The sequence below is a fragment of the Typha latifolia genome, chromosome 4, assembly GCF_019914945.1.
Source record: "Typha latifolia isolate L0001 chromosome 4, TyphaL0001v2, whole genome shotgun sequence".
NCBI classification, from domain to species: domain Eukaryota; kingdom Viridiplantae; phylum Streptophyta; class Magnoliopsida; order Poales; family Typhaceae; genus Typha; species Typha latifolia.
In genome coordinates, this window is record NC_133089.1 from 17,396,729 (window position 1) to 17,421,195 (window position 24,467).

General features: G+C 36.4%; 4 protein-coding genes across 5 annotated transcripts; 3 read left to right on the forward strand and 1 right to left on the reverse strand.

Annotated features, from left to right (window-relative positions):
* Positions 1-11: 11 nt before the first annotated feature.
* Positions 12-3,575, forward strand: LOC140786488 (deoxyhypusine synthase-like). 2 transcript variants are annotated; one of them, XM_073134963.1, is made up of 7 exons: positions 12-334; positions 500-667; positions 896-1,114; positions 1,364-1,450; positions 1,647-1,752; positions 1,828-2,063; positions 3,335-3,575. In XM_073134963.1, the coding sequence occupies exons 1-7, from the start codon at positions 116-118 to the stop codon at positions 3,419-3,421; spliced, it is 1,122 nt and encodes a 373-aa protein (XP_072991064.1). In that variant the 5' UTR covers positions 12-115; the 3' UTR covers positions 3,422-3,575. The 2 variants fall into 2 exon arrangements, with proteins under 2 accessions (XP_072991064.1, XP_072991065.1); XM_073134964.1 differs by having other exon boundaries at positions 43-334; positions 504-667.
* A 719-nt stretch (positions 3,576-4,294) lies between these two features.
* Positions 4,295-8,281, forward strand: LOC140786487 (probable fructokinase-4). The gene is made up of 5 exons (XM_073134961.1): positions 4,295-4,698; positions 5,558-5,805; positions 5,945-6,236; positions 7,210-7,362; positions 7,616-8,281. The coding sequence occupies exons 1-5, from the start codon at positions 4,375-4,377 to the stop codon at positions 7,997-7,999; spliced, it is 1,401 nt and encodes a 466-aa protein (XP_072991062.1). The 5' UTR covers positions 4,295-4,374; the 3' UTR covers positions 8,000-8,281.
* Positions 8,282-11,450: 3,169 nt separating this feature from the next.
* On the reverse strand, positions 11,451-17,648 carry LOC140786538 (protein WVD2-like 2). Its single transcript, XM_073135032.1, has 7 exons — positions 17,519-17,648; positions 15,295-15,823; positions 14,399-14,487; positions 14,212-14,305; positions 14,045-14,116; positions 13,023-13,133; positions 11,451-11,967 (listed from the first exon to the last, which is right to left on the reverse strand). The coding sequence occupies exons 2-7, from the start codon at positions 15,817-15,819 to the stop codon at positions 11,680-11,682; spliced, it is 1,179 nt and encodes a 392-aa protein (XP_072991133.1). The 5' UTR covers positions 15,820-15,823; positions 17,519-17,648; the 3' UTR covers positions 11,451-11,679.
* A 2,588-nt stretch (positions 17,649-20,236) lies between these two features.
* Positions 20,237-23,927, forward strand: LOC140785611 (DNA repair protein XRCC4-like). Its single transcript, XM_073133535.1, has 4 exons — positions 20,237-20,625; positions 21,814-21,942; positions 22,286-22,408; positions 23,398-23,927. Exons 1-4 carry the CDS (start codon positions 20,338-20,340, stop codon positions 23,647-23,649), a joined length of 792 nt encoding a protein of 263 aa, XP_072989636.1. The 5' UTR covers positions 20,237-20,337; the 3' UTR covers positions 23,650-23,927.
* Positions 23,928-24,467: the final 540 nt, after the last annotated feature.

Sequence of the window (24,467 nt, forward strand, 5' to 3'; positions counted from 1 at the left end):
ATATATATATATAAAAGAGCTTCTTTTCCGTCTAACGTAAAAGGGAGACGGAAAATTCGAAAGCATTCTTCCTTCGTCTCTCTCTCTATCCTCTCTTCTCTGTCTAGTCACAGCTATGAGCGGCGGAGCCAAGGCAGAGGACTGCGAATCCCTAGACGCTGTCCGATCGGTGGTGCTTATGCCCTCGGAAACCCTCGATGAGGAGCGTTTCCCTAGAATCAACGGCTACGATTTCAACCGAGGGATCGACCTCATGGACCTCCTCGCTTCCATGGCATCCACTGGATTCCAAGCCTCCAATCTCGGAGATGCCATCACCGTCGTCAACCAAATGGTGGGCATCCTTCTACTCTATTTCCATTAGAGAAAAAAAAAACGATCTTTTGACATCATAAATTTTTCCCAGTTGAAATCTTTTTCCTCCTGGCGTTTGCTAAGTAGCTTTTCTTGTGATTATTTCTGATAAAGTTTGTATCTTCTATTCGATTCCAACTTGAAGTTAGACTGGAGGTTGTCGCATGAGAAGCCAAGTGAAGATTGCGAGGAAGCGGAGCTCGATCCTGCCTATAGAGAATCCGTCAAGTGCAAGATTTTTCTTGGGTTCACATCAAATCTTATATCTTCCGGTATTCGGGATATAATTCGATTTCTTGTTGAGCATCGAATGGTGAGTAGTGTTGTGTTTACTCGGTTTCTTTAGTCTGAACATAGTTTATAATGTTCTAAATTTCTCAAGAAGGTTGGGACTCCTATTTAAGTCCTTGCCGTTAAACTTGCTTGCTCAAGTACTCATGGTTGCTCAAAAGCTACCAATTTGGCAGCTTCAAGTTACGTTGTTAGATTTAGGTGATGTAGCATGAAGGATGTTTAAATAGGAACAACATGGTTTGTGTAGGTGGATGTGTTAGTAACAACAGCTGGTGGCATAGAAGAGGATCTTATCAAATGCCTCGCACCAACATATAAAGGTGAATTTTCTCTCCCTGGAGTGTATTTACGTTCAAAAGGACTAAATCGAATTGGAAACCTGTTGGTGCCTAATGACAACTACTGCAAGTTTGAGAATTGGATTATGCCAATTCTTGACAAGATGTTACTTGAACAGTCTACAGAGGTAATCTCTAGCTTTCTTTAACAGTGCAATTTGCAGATTCCTCCACAGTATTTAATAGCCAGTCCTGTTATTCGCATTCTAAAATGCAATAAGTGCTTTATCTGGAAACCTAATCATGATATGATTTGTAAGGCTCTAAGCAGTAACCTCTAAAGATTTTTTTCGGTTATATGTTTTGGACTTTGTATATCATATTGCTATAATTTGCTGTTCTTTACTGTGTAATGACAACATTATTTTTCTCTATAGAATGTGATCTGGACACCATCAAAGGTGATCTCCCGGCTTGGCAAAGAAATAGACAACCAAAGTTCTTACCTCTACTGGGCATATAAGGTATTTATAATTTTATCAGCCAGCAGAAAATCTTGATTTAGAATTGTTATAAAATAAAATAGGGAATGAGTATACCTATAAGCTATAAGAAATCTTCATATGTAATGTCATTTTTCCTCTTTTCTTGCCACTTCCTTTTACATGCTTGATGATCAGCTGGTTTAGTTACCATATTAACAAATTAAAGCTTGACTAGAACGATATCCCTGTCTTCTGCCCCGCGTTGACTGATGGATCTTTGGGTGACATGTTGTACTGCCATTCAGTACAAACTCCTGGTTTACTTATTGATATCGTACAAGGTACAATATATATCTCTCTTATTTACCTTGTCTTTTTATTTCTTCAGTTTTTAGCACATGCTTGTCATTGTACAGATATATGTGCGATGAATGGAGAAGCTATTCATGCCAGTCCAAGAAAAACTGGGATCATAATTCTTGGTGGGGGACTCCCAAAGCACCATATATGTAATGCCAATATGCTGCGGAATGGTGCAGATTATGCTGTTTATATCAATACAGCACAAGAATTTGATGGGAGTGATTCTGGAGCACAGCCTGATGAAGCGGTGTCATGGGGAAAAATAAAAGGTTCAGCAAAAGCCATCAAGGTATACCTTTTTAATCTACATCTAGTTTGTTACTCATCCTTCTTTCTTTTGCATTAATCAAAGAGATGTCCTGGATGAGCTTTTGTGGCATGTCTTGCCCAATCAGCTCCATTCTTCTTTTTCTTACATTAGTTTGTAGGTCACAGCAAATCATTCTGAGGCATTTAAGTGGTCTGATCAGATAAGGATATGATAACTTTGGATGGTCAAACTGACAGTCGTTTGCATTATAAGTTTGACCTCCTTTTTAAAGGGTCTTCCTTGGAAGAAATCTCACAGATGATTGGACCATTGTAAACTCTGTTATTTAGCTTAGCTAACTGATGCAACAGCAGAGAGTGCAGAGTTTTTTCTTCTCATGCAATCATTATCTGATAATACAATACAGATGGCTTGAAAATATATCCATTAGCCAAATCCTTGTGTGTTTGCAGTGTTCTAAACATTTGTCTAATCATCCATTAGGAGCCGCTTGGACCTTCCATTTCCGATAAATAACCCAGCCTCCCTTTGTTCTTCCACTGTCCGGGCTCCCTTTCCTCCAAATGCTCCCCCCGTGTAGGCCATACATCTTAACATGCTAAAAAAATCAGCAGAAAGTAGTCTGCTAGGTCTTACTTTGACTCTCGGAGAAGGGAAAGTCGGCAATATGGGATGACTTTCATGGCTCAGAATGAGATGAGGTGTAAACCGGAGCATTTGGTAGAGACTCAGATCCCTCAGTCTGAGCAGTGAGGCATTGGTAGTCAGCCTCTGTCAACAGCTATCAGAGTGAAGCTTTTAGTCCCCTTTTCTCATGATATTGAAGTGCGACGTAGGCATCATAATCCATTTTTCGAGTGGGAGATTGTGTCATGCCTGCTCCTACTGAATAGGATTTCTCCAAAGGAGCAAGCAAAAGCAGTAGTGGAGATGGAACAACACTAAGGTTGTTCAATAGCCAACCAAAGCTGGACGAACTAGAAGCAGACTGACAGCCTAAGCCTCACTTGAGGACTACTCTCTCTGAACAAGAGTTTGTCAGTGAATCAAATATATTTTTTTCATAATGAAAAATGAATCCAAACGCATTCTCACTGCATGTTTAAGGCAAAAATGGAATCCTATAAGACATTAATGGATTTGAAGTTCAGTAGACATATTTGAATGATCCAATGATTACTGTTATACTGTTAAGTAATTTTCACATTGCAATGATGCTTTATATTCCTTGTCAGTTTCGACATCCTTTGATTTCTTCTGTTTGCTATAATGATCTGCTTCTCAAACAGGTCCATTGCGACGCAACCATTGCTTTTCCTCTGCTGGTGGCTGCAACATTTGCGAAAAGATTGCGGGATAAGATTTGCACCAACTGACCCTGTATCTAGTATTAGTGTATACCATTAAATGTGAACGAGAAAATGGCTCTTACCTTATTTAACCTGTTGAAGCTATTTTGTATTTCTTGAGACGACAATCTCAACAACACATTACCGGCGATTATTGGAAAGAATTGATTCTTCCTGTTGATTTTGCATTGTTACAGTGAAGGATTTGGCAAATACTTTCTGCCTATCCTTTTAGTGTTATCATCATTGTGAGGGTAATCTTTATGCTTGCACCTAATCAGGAAGCATTTTGAAACAAAATTTCTTCATCTTGGTGTAAATCTGGGACACTCCTAAGAGAAAATTCTATAGCTCAGAAATGTTGCACATCTATGAGTTCTAGATATTGAGAAATTGATTGAATTAAGCAGTACGGATAAAATACTTTGATGAGAACCGACAAGAGATTCTATCTACATCTCATTTATCTTTATTTTATCTTCTTTTTATTTATTTATTATTGTCTAGATGGTTTCCTTTTGTCCAGACTCCTTCCTTCCACCATACATTCATACAATTTATTTAATAAGTTGGGCAATGCGGAATCGATTCTATCAACTACTTGACTTAGAGAGAATAAAGATCACGCAGGAAAAGGAGAAATAAAAGATTAAGTATAGAAAACGATAGTCAAAGATTAGCACCAATTTTGATTATTAAAAAATTTACAACCAACAATGTTGAATGTTGTCACTTTTCAATTGCTTAGAAATATTATGATGCTTTCATCCAAATAAAATAAAATAAAATATACTAAAAAGATTCATTATTTGACAATATGACCAATGTGTTGGTGGTGGTAATATGCAAAAATAACCCCTTATTTGGTTTTTTATTTTTATTTTTTTATTCTTTTACTCCGCTTCCCTCGCTCCATCTGTTTAGAGATCATCTTCCCCCTTTTCCAACTATCTCTGCCTCTCGTTCTCGCGGTGGACTTCATGGCTCTCCAAACCCTAAACCCTCCAATCTCGTGGAAGCCCAAACAAGAGCTCATGCCAGAGGACCGGCATCTCCTCTGGCTTCCGCCGCGGCGGCTTCTCGCCGGAGGGATGAGCCGCCGGGGAGGTTGCCGCGCCGCCGTCGGAAACGGAGGGTTCGTGGGAGGTGAGGGTATCAAGGTGAGGACCAAGAAGGATGTAGACCTCGCGACGCTAGGAAATCTTTGCGTCGATATCGTGCTAAATGTCCCGAGCTTGCCGCCGTCGCAGCGCGACGAGAGGAAGGCTTACATGGACAGGTTGGCGGCTTCGTCCCCCGATAAGGTTGGTAAACATATAATCTTTTTGAGGGTTTTCGTATTATTTTATATCTTAGTTCGATCCTTTTTGTAGGAACGTTTAGTTTGTTATTAGTTGTTTTGGGTTATCAGTAGATGGCTGGTTCCTCTCCAGCTGGATGGGTCCTGTGGTATTGAAATCTGGAATAATCAAATAATTTATTTTCCAACTTGGGTATTGAGGATTGGTCAAAGTAACGTTAAAAGGATAAAGAATGTAGTTTTGAAAATAAAAGGTTTCGAGAGGTTTCGAATAGCTGGCTGTTTCAAGGGTCCTTCAATTCCTTTGAGTCTGGAAGTATCTACATGTTGCTTATCTGGGATGGGAGACAACCGGAAAGAGGATTGTGTGTTTACTGTACATTGTTTCAGTTGAGTTGAATGCTATTGGATTTTATATCCAATGATTGAAACAGCTCTTCTTAGGTGAATCAATTCAATAAAGTAGGTTAGATTGTTCCACTTTGAGTAAAAGTTTTCCAAGTGAAAAGAAAAAAGTTATTTGCTTTAGTGCATCTGGCATAAAAATGTGCCTGGTTATGTTAGCATGACTGATTTAAGAATTGTTCGAATTGGTTAACCTGTGTAAATTGCCCTGATATGGCCTGAATGTGAAGATGTGCCACTTTAAAGACTTGACTGATGAGTCCTCAAGGGCTGCATCTGGATAAATTATTCCTTTATTGTGGATGTTTGGTTCTATTTAATCAATCATGTCACCTTATTTGAATATTAAATATTCCAGATTTAAGTTTTCTAAGGAACCATCTTTGTCTATGTAATGCTTGATGTAAAGTTCTTCTGATTGTCAAACCACATTTATTTCGCCTTTTTTTTTTTTGTAGAAATTCTGGGAAGCTGGCGGTAACTGTAACTTGGCGATTGCTGCAGCGAGGCTAGGGCTTTCTTGCATCACACTTGGTCATGTAGGGGAAGAAATATATGGGAATTTCCTCCTCGATGTGCTTCAAAATGAGAGCATCCGTATTGTTGGAATGAATGAAAATGCTGAGGCTACTGCTCCCAAGGACGCTTATGAAACACTTCTCTGCTGGGTCCTAGTGGACCCATTTCAAAAGCATGGGTTTTGCAGGTAAGTACTTTTAGAGAGCTATATTACACATTCTTTATCTGTTTCTTTCTGTTTCCTACTTTTGCAGTCAATAAATGTTAATCTTACTCTTCTTTTATGTGAAGCATTAATATCAGTTTATCATATTCGGTGATAACAGTCGTGCTGATTTTAGTGAAGATCCTGCATTTTATTGGATCAATAAACTATCAAGACGAGTCAAGATGGCCATTCAGCAATCCAAGATCCTTTTCTGCAATGGTTATTCATTCGATGAACTTTCCCCTGATGTAATCATCTCTGCACTTGATTGTGCCATTGATGCTGGAACAGCAACATTCTTTGATCCTGGTCCTCGTGGAAGAACACTTTCTCACGGGTCTCCTGGGCAACGAAGGGCACTTGAATCCTTCCTGAAGTACAGTGATGTTCTTCTTTTAACTTCAGAAGAGGTTTGCTCATAAACCTTCTAACTATTACTTGGATGTGGTTCCTTTCTAGTAGGTTATCATTATATTTTAAACAGAAATATGATTTATGTGATATCATCTAAAATAATAATAATAATGAAACAAGGATTGCCAGTGTGTACTTCTGGATATAGTCCTGTATCAATGATCGTGCCAATGATGGCTAACTGTAGGCATGGCATATGCTGCAGCAGACGGTGTGCTAATTAATAAAGCATTAGCCAAGGAATGTGCCACGACAAGTGACAGCTTTGTTGGGACCAAGTTATCTGAATTACAAATTGGTTTTGTAAAAGGTTTGGTGATGACAGAACATTGTTTCTACGGTTCAGTAATGCAAAAATGTCATGACCTGAAAGTTATAACTCTGTTAATGGATACCTTGGATGAAAGTAGTTTTAGATAAACTAAGATTTGCCACTTCAAGTAAGATTCTTTTGAATACTAGGCTTCTGGGTCCTATATCCAGCAATGGCATTAATGCTACATACATCTTGCCCTCTTTAAAGCTTGCATTAGTTGTAGCCTCCTGCACTAGATGCCCATTCCAGATCCTCAATCTGACTGCTTTTCAAGAATCAAATAATTGTTTATCTATTAAGTCTAAAAGGATTTATTTTTATATTCTCTTCCCTTTGTCATACTTCTCTCCATGCACCAGGCGACTACCATATTACTAGAAGTAAGAAAATTCTATTTATGGTGTGCAATTGACATTAATTTCCTGTAGATGCTAAAATGTTGCTTCCATTAGCCTGTTGCGATTTCATAACATATGCAGTACTAACTCTGGTGAATTTATCTTTGTATTTGTTGTCCTTTGAGATGTAGAAGCTGAAATTTGTTCACGACACTCTAGTTCTGCTACACTCTAGTTGATACCTTAAGTTGAAATTTCTATCTCCTATATTTGAATGAGTTTTTCACCCATACTGGTAATTCAATGATGTACCAGGCTCTGTCACTAACAGGGATTGCAAACCCGATTCTAGCAGGACAGGAATTACTGAGAAAAGGTGTTCGCACAAAGTGGGTGGTAATTAAAATGGGTTCAAAAGGATCGGTTCTGATAGACAAATCTGTTATCTCATGTGCACCTGCATTTAAGGTATCACGCATCTAGTTTTGAACTTTTGATGTCCTCTTCCTTTATGCAAGCTAAATCACTGGGGAAAAGCTTTGCAGCTGGCTTTTCTCCAGTAGTATTACTTGTAAGTTGTAATTGCATTTTGTCTTGTTCATGATGGATACTTACGACCTGCTAGTATATGCAATTGCCGGTGAATTTTATATGTGCTACTGCTTGTCCATATGAAATACTCTTATAAAAAGCACTGACTAGGATTCTGGATTGCCACCAGGTGAATGTTGTTGACACTGTTGGATGTGGAGATAGTTTCACAGCTGCGATTGCTTTTGGTTACCTTCATAACATGCCTGCAGTTAATACATTGGTGCTTGCAAATGCAGTGGGTGCTGCGACTGCCACTGGTTGCGGAGCTGGCAGAAATGTTGCTCATTTGGAAAAAGTCTTAGAATTATTGAAGCGATCACATCTCAATGAGGACGATAACTTGTGGAGTGATTTGCTTGAGGGAAATTCTCTGGACTCTCAAGTTTTACTTCTTAGCAAAACATCCATTAATAGGTGTGATCGTCTTGTCCGTATACCTACAAGTGATGTAGTTTCTGAACTTCTACACATGTTTGAAGCAGCATGCAAAAGAAGTGTACTGCAGACTTAACCATAGAGTGGTAAATGATCATTCTTGGAGGATATTGGTGGTCGTACTCACATTTGTTATACCGATGTTTTGCCCTTTTCTTTAATGAATGCTGGGCCTCACCGGAAAATAAAATCTTATTTAGAGATCTCTAAAGGTCATTCAGGTGTTGTACAAAGTTCTATTTTATTTATTAACTGATAGGCATTTCTGTCATCTGATTTTTTGGTATTACATCAAACTATTGTATTGAGTTGGCAGCAATCGTGGTGTTTAAGCACATGATATGCATAGTTCCTTTAACCCTTCTTCTCTAATGTTTCTTTCTGGGCTCTGAATTCTTTTTCCAATATTGAAAAGAAAACTATAGGTTGGTGATTAGTTCAGGTAAGAAATACTTTGGTCAAAAGTACTTGCTGGCACGTACTGGTCAATCAATTGAACTTCTTGTGCAAGATTTATATGGCATGTAGGTCCTTTAAAGTCCAAATGACCAAATGATGTCTCAAGTAAATTACTGTGGTGAAATTTATTAATAATTGGTCTGTTGAAGAAGTATCCTCCTATAAACCTTTTCACACTCACTCCTTGGAAGATATGAGCCAAGGCCTAGTCAAAAGTTTGGAGGCAAGACGAAATGAAGCATTCTTTTCATTCATCTATGAGTGATTTCATGTGGCCTTTTCTTAGCTTCTCATCTCTCTTTGTGACCATTTTCCTTGAGCATTCTGTAACTGTGTGTTAGTCATCAAGTCAGAGCTTTATGCCATCTCCCTTTGACTCCAATATATTATGTGGTCATCCTTTGCCGTGCTACTCAAGAAGAAACACAGGTAGAAACTACTCAGGTTTAATTTACTATGTCAACTTTATAAATTGCCTAAAAGTCTGCATTGATCATTCTCATCAATAGTCTAAGTGATGATTGTATTAATCGAGATATTAAATTCAGCAAGGTGAACTTCTTGTTTCAGGTGCAAGTATGCCAAGTGAAAGCAAATGCATTGCTGAAGAAGACTAAAATAGGCAATCAATACTGTGCAGAAATAGTAAGACAATCTTGCAGTTGCTGGTGCATCAATTCCACCCAACACTGTCACCAAAGTATATTGTCTCCGTTACTATATTTTCCACACAACCTTTTCATAATCAAAGTATTTAATGATGTAGACGAAGAAGCCCAAACTTTTACAATGGTCCCATTGCTTAGAGATGAGATCCAACACATGAGAGTGATGTTATATGAATTCTTTGAGAAAGAAAACCACATCATGCTGTGCTACTCTAAAATGATGCTTTTCTTTTCAGTATAGAAATATGGTAGGAAAATAAAATTTAAAAAAAAAAGGAACTGAAGTTAAAGAAAGCATCTTATGTGCAATCTTGACAGTTGTACATCACAGTGAAGAAAATTCTAAACTTACCTCAACAAAAAAATAAGTATCTTTCTACTCTTTGTTTACACGAAAATTTGACCTCCCATTAGTCAAAATAATTGCTGAAGGAATGAAGGTATTGACTATATCTGAACATCAGATCCTCAAAAACAGAACAAAAAAAAAATATATATGATCTGTATATAATAACAGTTTGAAATCTATGATACTAAGAGACGTAACTTGGTATAAGAGAAATACTTACTTGCAAACAAGATGAAGATTTTGATCCACTGTGAAAGGGCGACTTGTTCTGATCTCCATGGAGAATACTCTGATGAAGTTTCCATGAGTTAGGAGGAATGAAGCCTGGTCCGAAGTCATTCTCTTTGAAGAGAAAAGAATTTTTAATTGCGCGAATGGCTTCGAACCAGATGACATTCCCCTTAACTATCATGGGAGAGAAGAAGAGGCGTTGGAGCTAATACAGCACTAGACCATGCAATAGTTTTACATGGAGCTTTATATACGTGAAGGCTGGAACAAAATGACTTTTGAGTTAACTTTCAATAATGGAGTTCCACACTTTTGAGTAACTACCTCATTTTCTAATCCAAGTTTGGCTAATCCAAGGAAAGGTTGAGATATGAACACCCAACTGAGATTAATATGTAGCACATAACTTTTTGCCATGATTAATCTAAGCATTTACTCCAAAAGAAGAATCAAGGTGCTATCTTAGGTCAACCATGAAGTTATTTTGGGCTGCGGCGAAGTGTATATTTTGGTAGAATACTTGACGTAACACAGGTTCTTTAATGGGGAATTTATTTGTGAGAATGGATATGATGATATTCTTGGTTATGATTAACATCATCAATCAAAGTTATTCGTTATGTTGTGAGCTAATGTAGGATCTATCTGAATTGAGTGTTATTCCCAAGCAAAGGATTTCTCTTTTGCTCCCCACTTCTAAAAAGGGGAGGGGGAGATTGAGGGAAGGAGAACCTTCATCAAATGGAGCATAAGCCAAGTGGAGATTCCAAGCTTAAGAGCCAAGCAATTAGAAGCTGTAGTACTTCCATGGATCTTTGTGATGGTAATAAAGAAGGAAGACAAGAAGTGATGAGAAAAGATAAGAGAGATTCCACAGAGTCAAGGGACAAATTCTATAGAAAAGCAATTGGTGCATCCCCTTGTTAACATTAACAAGTAAAAGGATATCAGATGTTGCAATCGAATGCTTAGATAGAGATAGAGCAACTGTGTGAGGATAGCTGCCAACTCTGGACTCTTATTATGTCTCTTCTCTTCTCTAAATAATACAAAAAAGAAATAATAAAAAAAGGATCTTCCGAGGTATAAGAATACTCTGGAGTCTGGATTCTTTTAAGGCCATGTTTACTTTGAGTTTAGGTTCAGTAACTAAATATTTTTTTATCCTTTTCATATTTAATTAAATTTACTTTCAAAATATCAAAATAAAAATTGAGATTAATTAATCAAGTTCGAGAGCATATGGGTAGGATAATAACCTTTCCCATTAAGAAGAGAGAGTGGAAAAGAGATTTATTAATCTTTGATACTAACACCATGAAACTTCAACTGCAGGCTAGAAAGGCTAAAGCGGAGTAATCTAACAATCTTCTCTCTTAGGTTGATTAATTTTAAAGCTAAATTAATGCGTTGGGTGAGGGAGGAAAGATCAAGGCTTTTGTCACTTGTCAGTAAGTCCCAGCTTCTGATCGTTCCAAAAAAATATCAGTTGGTAAGAGCTATCATGTGACGATTCTTTCTCTTCATACAGACCTTTGTTGTTACGGATAAAACTCTCTTTAGAATTAAACTATATAAAATGAAATTCGAAAGTTTTAGGCACTTGATATGCATTAAAAAACAGATGTTTCATTAAGATCAGATGCCAATCAGTGTACAACAAAATGCCCTAAAACTTGTCACAGCTAACGTTTAACTAATATTTCCAGATTAAAAAAAAAAAAAAATATATATATATATATATAATTGGTTAATTTGCTGGTCTAAATCAGTAAAAGAAAAAATAGAAAAACTAATGCTACTCAAGATAAGTCAGGCTATTTGTTCCACAAAGAACATCATATTAGTTCCAGTAAACTAGGGCGAGATGATTATGTTCAGTCACAGACTCCTGTATGAACTTAAACAACATGTACAACACACACACATCCTGGAAAATGTCCTCACAAAGAAAAACCAGCACATTCGACAACTGATGGATCTGTGATGTGAGATGAAAATAAATAAAAACTACGAGAAATCACGCACAAGTGACTCAAGAGTTGAAACCTAAGATTGCACCGCAACATTGACAATACTTGGACCAGATACCTTGTGAGTGAGACCCTTAGAAGTATTTGTAGCAGTGAACATTTTATGCTCTCGATCTTTTAAAATTGCATTATCGTTCTTCGAGCCATTCTGCAGCTTATTACTGCCTTCTTTGAAACTGCCCAGGCTGTGGCGATTGACCCGACCACCTACTCGGGCATGGTCATTTGCTTGGGATTGATTAGTTGCATCACTACAGCTCTTTCTACGACCAAGCTTCGGTGATTTGGCACGAGTCGTCGGAAGCTTTGAGAAAAAACACACAATAGAATTAGTAAAGACATCTCCTGCCTTGAAGCAAATTAAATTCTAGGTGGATAACTCATCAGAGAGATCATATCTAGTTTGGAGAGTGTTAATGCAGAGCTTGCAGACCACATGAAAGATGATCATCTGAATCAACTATTCTAAGTTTCAGGTTGATATCAAACAAGCACGTCAGTTCTTTGTGAAAGAACAAGTGATCTATTCAAAGCCAAATTTGCAACAAGTTCTGCATTTAAAATGTGCCTTATTATTAGCATTCTCCCAGGAGATTCCTATTATTAGCAATAGATTGAGTTCAGGTTGGATCAAGTAAGATCTGAAACAGATAATACTTGGGTACCCTAGATCAGATCCTAATTCTAGCCAAGCTGAGAAATCAGGTGGGTTTAGATACAGACATATTAGCTGAAGCACTTGAATCAAATCAAATCAAATCTGTAGCTGAGCATAGCAAAAGTTTTTTTTTTTTGTTATTTAACAAAATTATGAAAATAAGGAACTAAACGTAATAAGGGTCACACGTGACTTTAGTAGCAAGACAGAGAGAGAGAGGTCATGTGCAAAAAAAGGACAAGAGAATAAAATTTAGGAAAACATAAAAATTGTCAATGCTAGGCTTAATAATGAAACTTAAAGAGGTTTAATACTTGATTAAAGATAATCGCTGTAAAGTTTATTCAGTAGTAAAAGAAAGTAAGAGGTAGATGGAAGTACACAGATCTGAATTACTTAACACCCTAGAGCAGTTCTAAGCCGCAAACTAGGCCCATTGTAAAACATGGCTCTTGTTCTCTGAAGAAACAGGAGGATTTTGACAAATCAAGCACAAGTATTGATAAAACATCAAATTCCTCTAGCAACTTCATAATTAGGTTATTACATAAACAAGTTGATGGACAATGAATAAGCTTAAAAACAATCAAAAATCTGGTCTCATAAGAACCAGGGTAATGAAACCCATACTATATCACATATGTAACATTGTATGTAACAAACATGAAAAACCATTAATATCTTCATTTTGTTTCCTTTACCTTTTTGAGCTCAACCTTAGGAGGAGGCCCCTCATGGTAGAAACTCGGCATAGGTGTAGCTTTGAATGTCAGACTCTTCCTAAGTTGCTTAAGAGCAGCCTCTCTTTCTTCCTGAGGAAATAAGAAGGAAGCTTAATTCGGCATTTTTGAACCACGAAACCTTGGCCCAAAGGAACAGATATTGCCAGTAAGTAGAGTTACATCGAGTTTGGGTAGTCAATAAAGAAGAAAATTCTCCACTAAATTAGATTTCTAGTAGTGTAGTTGATCCAACAAGAGAAAGGTGTAGATTGTGCTGAAAAATACATCTGAAGGAAACTCATAAATATCAATCAGAAAGGCTTGTTACTTTTTACCGAGCAAGCTCAAGACTTGATGCCAGAGACTCTTTGTTCTCTCAGCAAAAGGAGGGACAAAAAACAGGACAAATTGACTTAGCCTGTGTCACTGAAACTCAAGGCACCATTCGAGAACCTATTTGTCATTTATAATCTCTAACCTTTTCAAATTTAAATCCAATAGTTGGTTCCTGATTGAACCTGAATAACTTAGTAATGAGATTAAGTGTTATCCATCTAATACTACCCTATATGGACTATATATGTACAGTATAATGGATAGAAGAGACCTTAGTTTGGAAGGCTGCAATCAAGTATTCCAAGGGACAACGCCATAAATACATATAAAAGTAATTCACATGATATATGTTTGTATACATATTATATATACATGTATATATTTGGCATTCGTAGGCCTATATGAAGCACTCGTTGCAAAGAAAACAAGATATCATTAAAATTTCTTGAAAAATAGTTATTAATGGTAATTTCCATTCTATCACACACCAAAGCTGTTAAGAATGTAAACAACATCAAGTTGTTAACTTTTACATATTAATTTCTGTAGGACTCTTCTAAATTCAAATATAAGTTGTGATAAATACTTGACTTAGCACTTACTAACAATTAACAATAATGGTTGAAACATCCTCAAGTTCCTAGTGCAACAAAAGAAGGGCATACCTTTGATCTAGCTTCATACTGGCTTTTCTCTGCTTCTAAAGCTTGGTGCTTCTCTTCCAACTTCATGTAAAACTGAGCCAAAGAGAAGGGAAAGACAATAAGATACATTCTCTCAGCAAATGCTTCAAACTTTCCAATGTGAGCTAGAGAGAAGGTAGTGAAGGTACCTCCCTCCGTTTCTCTGCACGTTCTGTGCACTTGAAAACAGGGGCAGATCCCAGTGTAATCCTGCTTTTAGATGGTCTTGCCGATGTTGCAGTTCTACTATTTGTTCAGGATAATCAAGCCAGCCTCTATTAAAAGGGAAATGTGGCTATCTTATAGAAATAAGACCAATATAAGTTAAAAGGATACGATGAGGCAATTGAAGAAGCATCATCTTCATCTGGATGCTTTATATTGTCTGGTTGCAGAGGCTTCCTTGAGGTGAGAATTGTGCTAATCTGGCATATGTTTTAAAGAGATATATTGCAAAGACATGTCTTTGAGTAAGCTAGCAAATGAATATATTTAAGCAAAAGTGCCACCATGTCCTACAGAAGTTGAAAAATAAGAAAAGCATATGCTAAGAGTAGTGCCCTAAGAAACTGAGAAATGCTTAGAATGAAAGACTACTCTGACAATGCCAGTATGCCACAGTAGGAACACAATGAGTAGCACTAATTGGCCCATTCTTGACATTTGCTGGCTCTACTCACTCAAGTGCTCACAACAGATTAACAAGCCAAGAGGCTTTAGCATAAAGGGAACTCTATCTATTGCAAAATAAATTTTGGGAAGTTGATCTTTTAAAAATAAATCAAACATTAGGTATGGATGATAGGATGAGCAAATGGCATGTTATCTAAAGGCAAGCAAGACATACACAATTTGAACTAGAAAATAAATTCTTTGTATCCATTTTCCACGATCATTTTGATTTTCCTGTATAAGAAAAATGCTTCAATGATCAAAGGTTATCATGGGTGATCAGAGGACAACATGGAGAAATACGTGCACTTGTTTAGGCAAATCAAGAAAAAAGTATAAAATATAAAGGGGCTTAATCAAAACAGAAATACGGGAAAAAATTATGAATGGCACTTCAAAACAGCAGCACACCGCAAATCTGTCAAGAATAGAGAAGTTGCCCAAAAGGATAATCGAGAAAGGAGAAAATAGAAATAGCATTATATGATCTCATTTCAACTTCAGAAAGGGGGAAGGGAAATGTTCTGTTTACTAAAGAATGGGTAAGAAAAAGGAATTACCTGAGTCTTCTTCATCAGATTTACAGAGTCCAAATTGTTCACCTTGACATAAGTGTTCCCACTATCAGTAGCACAAGAAATAGAGTGGTCCCCACCAGATGCATGCTTGTCAGTTGCATGAGGAGATAATTGTGAAACGATGTTGTCTGTACGTCCAACATTTGCTGAATTTAAGTTCACTTTCATGGGAGAAACTGAGCTTTTCTTATTTGATGGCTTTTGCACATCAAGATTCAGTTTTTCTTTCTCTGATGGGTCAGCACCTAAATTAAGGTTCTCAAGAGAAGGTACTTGCTCTTTCAGACCATTTTCATTTTGACAAACAGAGGGGACCTTGATAGAGCAGTCCACCATGCATTCCATACCTAGACAGACAAGAGGATCAGGCATGACTTCTCTAGTTTCTGATTCAGAAAGCTCCAAAGATTTAGAACCACAATCATCGGGTTGTTCCCCATTGGCAGTTGAGACAATAACAAAGTCTGATTCCTCATTGGAACGCATGTCCACAACTTCTTCTCCCATATCACTGCAAGAGAATACAAGAAATATCTAAATTTGATACCTAAATAATGTTATTCTGCAACATTACCTTACTGATTAAATTTGATACCTAAATAACCACAAGCACTACCAAAGATGGATGATATAATAACAGCACGGAGTTTCTTCATTATAATATGCATAGCAATGACAAAAATAGTTACCTAAGTTGCAAAATTTATTCCAAACTGAGAGCATGTTACTTGAATCAGTCAATAAGCTACCAGCAAGCATATTAGATCCCACAATAGAACAAGCAGAATTGATGATCCTATATTAAGTTTCATCGCAGAAAATACAGGGTGGAAATAATATAGCTTAACTGGCATAGAGAAAAAGATAATTAGTGAAATAGCTCATAGCTGCCTAACTATTGTGTTGTAAGAATGATGCATCTGGAAGTTGGATAAATTGAATCTGCAGCAAGGAGAGATTAAACTTCAAAAAGATCACATCTCCCAAACAAATGATTTCTCTCTCTACTTATGCTTCTGTTTCAACAGAAAAAAAAGTGCCCCACATACAGCATAGCACCTATGCAGGCACATATGCAATTCATGTTACATGCAGCTAAAATATGGTAAAAAGGTAAGAGCATGCCAGAAATTTTTAAATAAAGGAAAGATAAAAGAATCAATAAGAAAACATAAATACAAAGAACGCATACAAGAAAAAGAACTTTTAATTATGAAATAAGAATAACTTAATGTGGATATAAAATTATTTACATATATAGTGTGGTGTAAAATTTCTTTTTTAGTTAGTCACAAACAATGCATGCCTAACCAGCCTATAACAACCTAAGATTTACTTGCTCATCTTATCATGCCATTATGTTTGTACAGCTTATCCGAAGTGGTTTGTGCCACATAGATGGTAGATGGATGCATGCACGTTACTTTTTAAAACACTACATAAAAGCAACACAAAAAAAAGTCTATTACGTGGATTCTCACCAACACAGGACTGCCATCCATACTAGTAACTACTCTCTTTCATATGAAATCCATGTGTTTATCCTCTGCGATTCTTTTTCTTCTTCTTAATTGTACATCCTCTTCTTTTTTTCCCTTTTTCCCTTTAATTTACTGCTGCGTTTTAGTTTCAACTGTAAATTTTACCTTAGTTTTGTCATAGTCAATCATTAAATCACTGTTAGAGAAAAGAACGATCAGGTCTAGAGTGAAAATATATGCAGAGTGAGTGGCAGAGACATATCTTTTTCATCTGTTGCAAAAAAAGAAAAAAAAAAAGAAAAGTGAAACAATTGCATGGTTGTGATATCAGGTGTCTCAGAAAGAACACTATTTCTACCGTTATAAAAATAAATAGACTACTTAAAAGTTTCAAAAAAAGAAAAATCTCTCCCAAGGATATAAAATCCGCCAAGTTTCCACCAATCGTAAAAATAAAAATTAGTCGGATATTAATTTTCTCCGATTTTACTCTCTCGAATCGATTGAGCCACGAAATCGAACAGAATCCACAATTCGTTCCTAAAAAACCAGATCACATGTTCCTCTCCCACCTACTGATTCAAGATATGCGGAAAAATAACTGGCATTCTTGATTCTTCCAATCGCAAACTACAGCTACGAAACAAACGACGAGATCAAGAAGGAAATGTAGAAGGACGAATCGAGAAACGGCGAAATAGAAGGCAATGGCGTAGATCTCTTACGCTCACGAGCTCCTCGATTGGCGCAGACGGCAGACCTCGAGCTGCTCTCTTTACCCCTCTTCTCTCTCTCTTTCACACACCCGTCGCTGTGTTGCTCCAGTGGCAGTATTTATAGCTACCCTGCTCTAACGCCGTCACTTAACGGTGATATTTCGAATTCTAATGGCGTCAAGTAGGCCCTAGCAATGCTCCTCTTTTTCTTCTTTTTCTCGGGTTCTTTTGCAAATTACCGACCTTCATTTTAAATATATTACGAAAACATCCTCCCTTTACATATTAACAGATAGACGCCTCCTTTTACAGGTATATTTGAACAAAAAAATATATCACCTCCTTAATAATTCCATTTTATATTCAGATTATTGTATAGTTTTCAACATAAGAAGTGTTAGCACTAATAATAATCTAATTCAAACCGTCATAAAATCTAATCTAATAACATTAGAGTGTTTGTTACAATTATTGTCTTGAGTAACAAAAAAATGGCTAAATAAAATTTAGTATTATATATATATGCTACTGACAATCTACAACTATAATACTAAACTTACTATACTTTATTCTGTTTATTTAAAACTAATTTTTATTTATTTATTTAAATAAGTAAATATATGATATTAACTAATATAACTATTTATCCATCCTTAATAATATACAGACCCTATTTACATTTAGGCTTAAAATTTATATAAAATACATATTTAAATGTAAGAAAAGAAGTAGAATGTGATTTTTACAATAAGATCAAAAAATAGGTGGTTATTTGTAAGAAATCCTTCTTTATTTGCAGTTAAATAGAAAATTCACATATTTTAGGCCCATGTATTTTATGAAGAAAAGGGGAGGATGTTCTCTGTACCTAAAACATCCACCAATTAACTAACAACACTATTAGCTGATAACGGTGACCCCCCTAATCCCACCCACCGACTTCCTAATTAACGGATTAAGTTTCAGACCCAATAATGTTTCTGGTAAGACTTCATACTAAACCTCCATATGCACTATTCTACACTACCAAAACTAAAGTAGTTCATACAGTATAATTATTATTATTATTATTATTATTATTATTATTATTATTGCCCATATTGAGGACTTTATTATTCCTCACGAGTTCCTTCTGATATTTTAATTTGAGATCATGCATGTTGGATTAGAAGCCAACTCTTTTGTCTTCTTTCTTTCCTTTAACCCATTTTTGGTATGCGAGTTGCGTGATCTTTGCATCCAGTACGATTGTACGAAGCTTTCAATAATCACTTATTCACATGATAAAAATGAAACTTATCATTAATGAATCTTAGCTTAAGGTTAAGGGAAAATAATTATTTTGGATTGTTTATAACGTACTACGTGGCAATGACAAGTTCTAAACGACAGAGCTAAACTCACTACCAGTATTTATGGGGAACATTAGTAACCCCAATGAAGAGGAAAAAAATAAAATTCAAAGTGCTTTTGAATTTTTATTTGTATCATTAAATCCCTTATAATTCTAATCTATATGCAAATATTCGAATTTTTTTAATTATATTTACAAAAAAGATATAGGTAAGGAAGGTGTGGCAGATATTTCATTAAACATCAAGAGTTAGAGTTGCAAAATTATCCAAATCATAACGTTAATCACCAGATTGAGCTAGAATTTAAGTACGGATTTGGGTTTTGGTTTAAATAACATCAATTAAGACCAACCACCCTCATTGACCTTGCAATAAATCCAATAATCCATCAATGCCGGATAGCAAATTTATCTCTCCATTTCTAGAGGAAAAATGATGGCCGGATAAACTTATCCGCGCCGACTCGGATAGGTGGTTGATAGATTTCCATCAGAGTGTACTTGTTCTTGACTCTATACCTACTGCACTCCACTGTGGAAGCCTGGAAGGTATTGTATAGGCTTTCACGAGTTCTTTCATCCCCTTTGTGCGATCTAACTGATGGTCCCAGTTAGTAGTACTGTGGTTTAATCCTCTCACCTTGTTGGAATAAGACATTGCTTAGCATACTCCTAATTGGGATTCTATCAGGACAGCCTAAAAGGTGCAGTTCCTAGACCTTTCTTTCAGACAAACAGAGGTGGAAATAAATTCCATTCTTTTTTTTCTGGTAGCTCCCTTTCTCTTGACTTAGTCAATATAAATATAAATATATATATATAAAAGGCTCTTCACCTAATATGTTTTGTGATTAGATTAGTTTAGTTTGCAATTGGAGGGAATGTCTGGATCTCAATAGACTTGGCAACCTCCTATTGAGGTAGATCTAACTTGATAGTCGTGTCTATAAGAAATCTTTACACACACAATTTGAAAGGAGGATAACATGAGATTTTGAAAGATACGTGCAAGGACAAATGCTATGGTGGCGATTGACACGAGCAAGAGTATTAATCGTAGGAAGGTGGCGGTGCACAAATTAGGTGCAGATGGACCCGAGTCCACCCAAATCATGCATATTAGACGGTTATAATTATTGAATGCATACAATGAATATAATAATATTTATTAGATGATCATCGATTTGACCTGCATTAAAATTATTTCGAGGTTGTGGGTATTGATAGACAGAGTCAAATGCTCTAAGATTTGAGCTTATAGATCGGCAGGAGAAGATATTAATAAATAATTATGGATAATTATTATAATTTGTGCCGGTATTACTATTTCCTTTTTCCTCTATTTTACGATTTTACCTAAGAGGGAAATCATCGCGTCCGAATCTCGAACCATCGAACCGCCGATGAGTGACCTCCTCGCATTGTATCCCATCGTCTTTCTCTCTTCTTCCTCCGATTTCTTTGCCAAAGTAGCATGGCCGCTCGCCATAGCTGCCTTAAGTTAGAGCTCCCCGTGGAAGACCCCAAGGAGTTCAGCGTCGTCTTCGTCAAGGGCACGTGGCTTCCTTCCCGCTTCTCCCTCGCCATCACCGACGGCCTCGATGCCTGGATCTGCCAGGCGTCCGATGCCGAGGTCAAGATGCGGGCTGACCAATGGGACCAGCCCGTCGAGGAATACATAGCACTCGCCGAGCGATACCTCGGATACCAGCAGCCGGATTCCAAGTATGCGTTCGAGGATGCTGGAAATGGCCAGAGAAGGGTTAGCTCTTGTTGTTCAATGTTGACTTGCTTTCAAAAATGCCTTCTTTGATTTGATTTGTTGGAGAATACGGAAGGTGAAGATTTTTTTTACTTAATAAAGTTGTGAACTTGATCCGAATTTTGAAAGTGATCTGGATGATATAGTCTGTTAGTTTATATGTAACATTTTGTGCTGCAAGCCTGTCGTGGATGGTAAGAGAACTCAAGGAAACGATAGAGAGAGCCGCGTGAACGTGGATTATGAACTACGCCGCTGTGGTAAAATCCTGTGATTGGGGAAAACTCTGTGCACTGAGTTGTGGACACCCACTAGGTAGTGTATGGAGCATGAGTTAGAATTGGAGTGAAGAACAGTTATTAACTTAAAGAGAAGAGGATTAAATTCGAATTATGGAGTCAATTTCTGTACCAGTATCCTTGGTGGAAAATGCACATTGTAGGTGGAAAGAATTGAATATTTTGACAGGGATAATGACTGAGGGATTATTCCGATAGGCCTATAATTTATTCATAATTCTGATAGGCATCTTGTTATTCCAATGAGAAAAGCAACACATTATCTGACTTTATAGCTTCTGAGCTAACAAATAGATGGATGGCCCCCACTGCTAAAATTAGAATATAACTGTCCTTAATAACTATTAGGATGCATAAACAGTAATGCTCTGGTGATGAATATCTTTCACCCCACTACATACGTTACTTTTCTATAAATCCAACCAAAAACTTGCCCTATCTCAATATACCGGCTTCTTGAGTTATACTTGCAGCTTGGATACTTCGATCAGTCATACTATGAGAAGGAAAATATGTTCAACTGCAATACATGCTTCTCCTGTGTACATGCCTCTCTGTCTCAAAATTGACATCTTGAAAGGTATCTGGGATCTCCAAATTGTGATACATTGTAAATTAGAAATTCTCGACTAACCTAGATGGTTGCATTTAACTATCCAACAAATGTTACACTGCACAGAAGTAGCAATAACCAAGTTAACTCATTTTATTGAGAACTTAAGATTCAAAAATACGGAATAGTTAGTTACTCTTTAGGTTTTCAATTGGTTTTGTAAATTCTGATGTCTTACAACTAACTTCATTACCTCGCTAGTAAGAAATTCTAGCATGTTCGTTATCTTTTCTTCTATACAAGTGAGATACTGATCTTGGTTGTAATATTTTGAAGTTATCATGGACATTTGAAAAACAAGGTACCAAGTTGGAGTGGCGTTGGAAATGCCAGCCATCACCTGATAGGAAGATAACTACAGCTGAAATCCTGGATTTCCTCATGGACGCAAATATATGCCTGAGTGTATGCCACTCTACTTTGCTGGTTCAGTATCATATAGATTAATTATCATTGTTATCATACATTTAATTTCTAATCGCTGGTTAAATAGAGTGTATTAGTTCATCTTCTAAGTGCTAGTTTATGATATTTCTTCTTCTAAGCATTATAGAAGATGAATGATATATAAACACACATGGTTGTCTCATTATGATGGACAACGACACTGACAAATTATCTGAATTTCGAAACTTATTTCACTGTATGTGTTTCTTTTCGTCAATACTGTGTTTGTTAATGTGCAAAAAGAGTTGGTTCTAACTTTTATACCTCTGCAGACCTTATTATCTTTTCATCTTGATTTCAGGAAGAAGTTGTAAGGAAAACCCAGTCCTTCAACAAATTAAAGGTAGAAGCTGAGAGGTGCTTACAACAAACTGAGAGATGTAACAGTGAGAAAGCCGAATTTGAATCTGCTGTGTATTCAAAGGTAGTAATACTCTTGTTTTATGTACTTGCGATTTTAGTCTAACTGAGGTTTTCTGAGTTTATTTTCATACAGATTTTATAATTTTTTTCATTTCTTCACTCTTTCTTCTTGTTTTCTTCCTGTGTCTCCTTACATTTATTTCTCTAATCATAAGGTTGTGATACCAGAAGGTAGATCCATACTCACCATTTCACTGTTTAAAAATGGTTTCAGGAGTTTTCTACTGTGGAAAGAGCTCGCTTGCTTTTCTATATCTGTGTTTATATTTTTCTGTTCTCTCCTTTGCATATTTTGTTACTTTTTCAATTTTTTAATTTGTGTGGTGTCCTAATTGTCTGATCTTTTATCAAACAGAGATATACATGTTTTGCTCATGGATTCAATAGGTGAAATAAATGCTGTACTATCATCTATTGTGATGGAGATTTTGTAGTCTGTACTGGCATCTCGTTAATCCTTAATGTCATTCACTGTTTATCCTCTTATGGGATTTTCAATTTGCCAACTGCAAAAGTCCAAATAGCCTGCATTTGTTCATTCTGTCTTAACTCTGATAATATTGAGTTTATTGTGTTATCAATTTGCCTCGTCGTATTATGTAGTACTTTTCAAAGTTTTAGGTTTATGCCTTTATAAACATGCATGTCTGGAGTGGGCAATGGAATACCAAAACATACCTCGAGGATTTAGTGAGAAAAGATGTGATACTTGATTTGATAGACAACCTAATCCGACATAGATCTAAATAGACAGAATGAGGTGGCCCTAAATAGTTCTTGCTGGTAGTGCAGTTGTACAGGCATGCATGGCTTGCCAAACAGTTTATTGTAATGTCAGGATAAAGGATCAAATGCATGTCTGTTAGTCTTGCTCAAGAGTAATGAAGATCAATCATTTTATATATGGGCTACTTTCATCCTAGTTGAATTTATCTCTTAACAAATTGATTCTTTGATGTTTTTGCCTATTTACGTCAGTTGTGCTTTTAGTTTGTGGCAGTTTTAAACTCGAAGAAGGCCAAACTGAAAGAGCTGCGGGACCGTGTATCGAAGCTAGAATCCGCCGACAAAGCTCTAAAGGAGGAGGATGTATCGAGTGGTAAAACAGATAGCTTTGACGAAGCAGCTGAGGAAGAAAACATAAAAGAGGAACCGATTGACGAAGAGGTCAATGATCTTCATAACGCTTCAGAGAAAGTCACCACCTCTCAAGCGAGAGGCCGAAAGAAAACACGCAGATAGTTTTACTGCATAATGGCATCATAGTATCTGTACAATAACCTTCCTTGACTTCTTTGCATTTTTATAGAGGGCTTTGTTTCTGATACCAACTCTCTTAGTTACAAGCTCACTTTCACTGACTTCTTCCTTAGTGGTTAATTTTGATGACATGTCATAGGGGGAAAATGTACAACATTCTTAGCTGTATATGCAAGGACAAGATCTTTCAATTTCTGCTGCTTTTTGCGGTGTATATTGATGTCAAATTCAATGCCATGCACATCTGGTGTAATTGTTCACTGAGTTGTCTTTGACGATATGTTCAAATATTTAGTTGTATCAATTGAAAGCAAACAGTAATCCGGTTATTGCGGATCAAAGCACACTCTGTTTGGATTGCGATACCAATAGGAAGATTGAAGAAGGCCAGTCCCATCTTTATTATGCAGCAAATATTAGGTTAAGAGTAAACTTCTATAGTGTTGTATATATCAATGAAGCATACATCTATAAGATGATATCGTGACTAAGTGTATTTTAAAAAAACTACATCTATATTTATAAAATATAATATAAAAAATATTTTTTAATTAGAATATAGAATCTATAAAATATTCTTTTCAACGGCCATACATCTTGACATCTATTTCAATTAAACGGATATAAAAACACATTCTCTCAACTTTTAATTAAAATTTAGAGAGAAAAAATGAGACTTTTACTTACATTTATTTTTTATTTAATATTATAAATAATGTATCTTGAGACATACGAAACCAAACAACTCTTAGTACCCTTAAGCCCATCCCATCATCACTCTCTTCTTATTCTCTATCTCT

Bases quoted from the DNA above. Each gene is read 5' to 3' on its own strand.
- LOC140786487 (XM_073134961.1), top strand. From the start codon at position 4,375: ATGGCTCTCCAAACCCTAAACCCTCCAATCTCGTGGAAGCCCAAACAA. The intron at 4,699-5,557 runs GTTGGTAAACAT...TTTTTTTTGTAG, and splicing joins CGGCTTCGTCCCCCGATAAG to AAATTCTGGGAAGCTGGCGG. The intron at 6,237-7,209 runs GTTTGCTCATAA...ATGATGTACCAG, and splicing joins TTCTTTTAACTTCAGAAGAG to GCTCTGTCACTAACAGGGAT.
- LOC140786488 (XM_073134963.1), top strand. From the start codon at position 116: ATGAGCGGCGGAGCCAAGGCAGAGGACTGCGAATCCCTAGACGCTGTC. The intron at 668-895 runs GTGAGTAGTGTT...TGGTTTGTGTAG, and splicing joins TTCTTGTTGAGCATCGAATG to GTGGATGTGTTAGTAACAAC. The intron at 1,115-1,363 runs GTAATCTCTAGC...TTTTCTCTATAG, and splicing joins TACTTGAACAGTCTACAGAG to AATGTGATCTGGACACCATC.
- LOC140786538 (XM_073135032.1), bottom strand. From the start codon at position 15,819: ATGGGAGAAGAAGTTGTGGACATGCGTTCCAATGAGGAATCAGACTTT. The intron at 14,488-15,294 runs GTAATTCCTTTT...AACATATGCCAG, and splicing joins ATCTGATGAAGAAGACTCAG to ATTAGCACAATTCTCACCTC. The intron at 13,134-14,044 runs GTATGCCCTTCT...TTATTTCCTCAG, and splicing joins AGTATGAAGCTAGATCAAAG to GAAGAAAGAGAGGCTGCTCT.
- LOC140785611 (XM_073133535.1), top strand. From the start codon at position 20,338: ATGGCCGCTCGCCATAGCTGCCTTAAGTTAGAGCTCCCCGTGGAAGAC. The intron at 20,626-21,813 runs GTTAGCTCTTGT...AATATTTTGAAG, and splicing joins CTGGAAATGGCCAGAGAAGG to TTATCATGGACATTTGAAAA. The intron at 22,409-23,397 runs GTAGTAATACTC...TTGTGCTTTTAG, and splicing joins AATCTGCTGTGTATTCAAAG to TTTGTGGCAGTTTTAAACTC.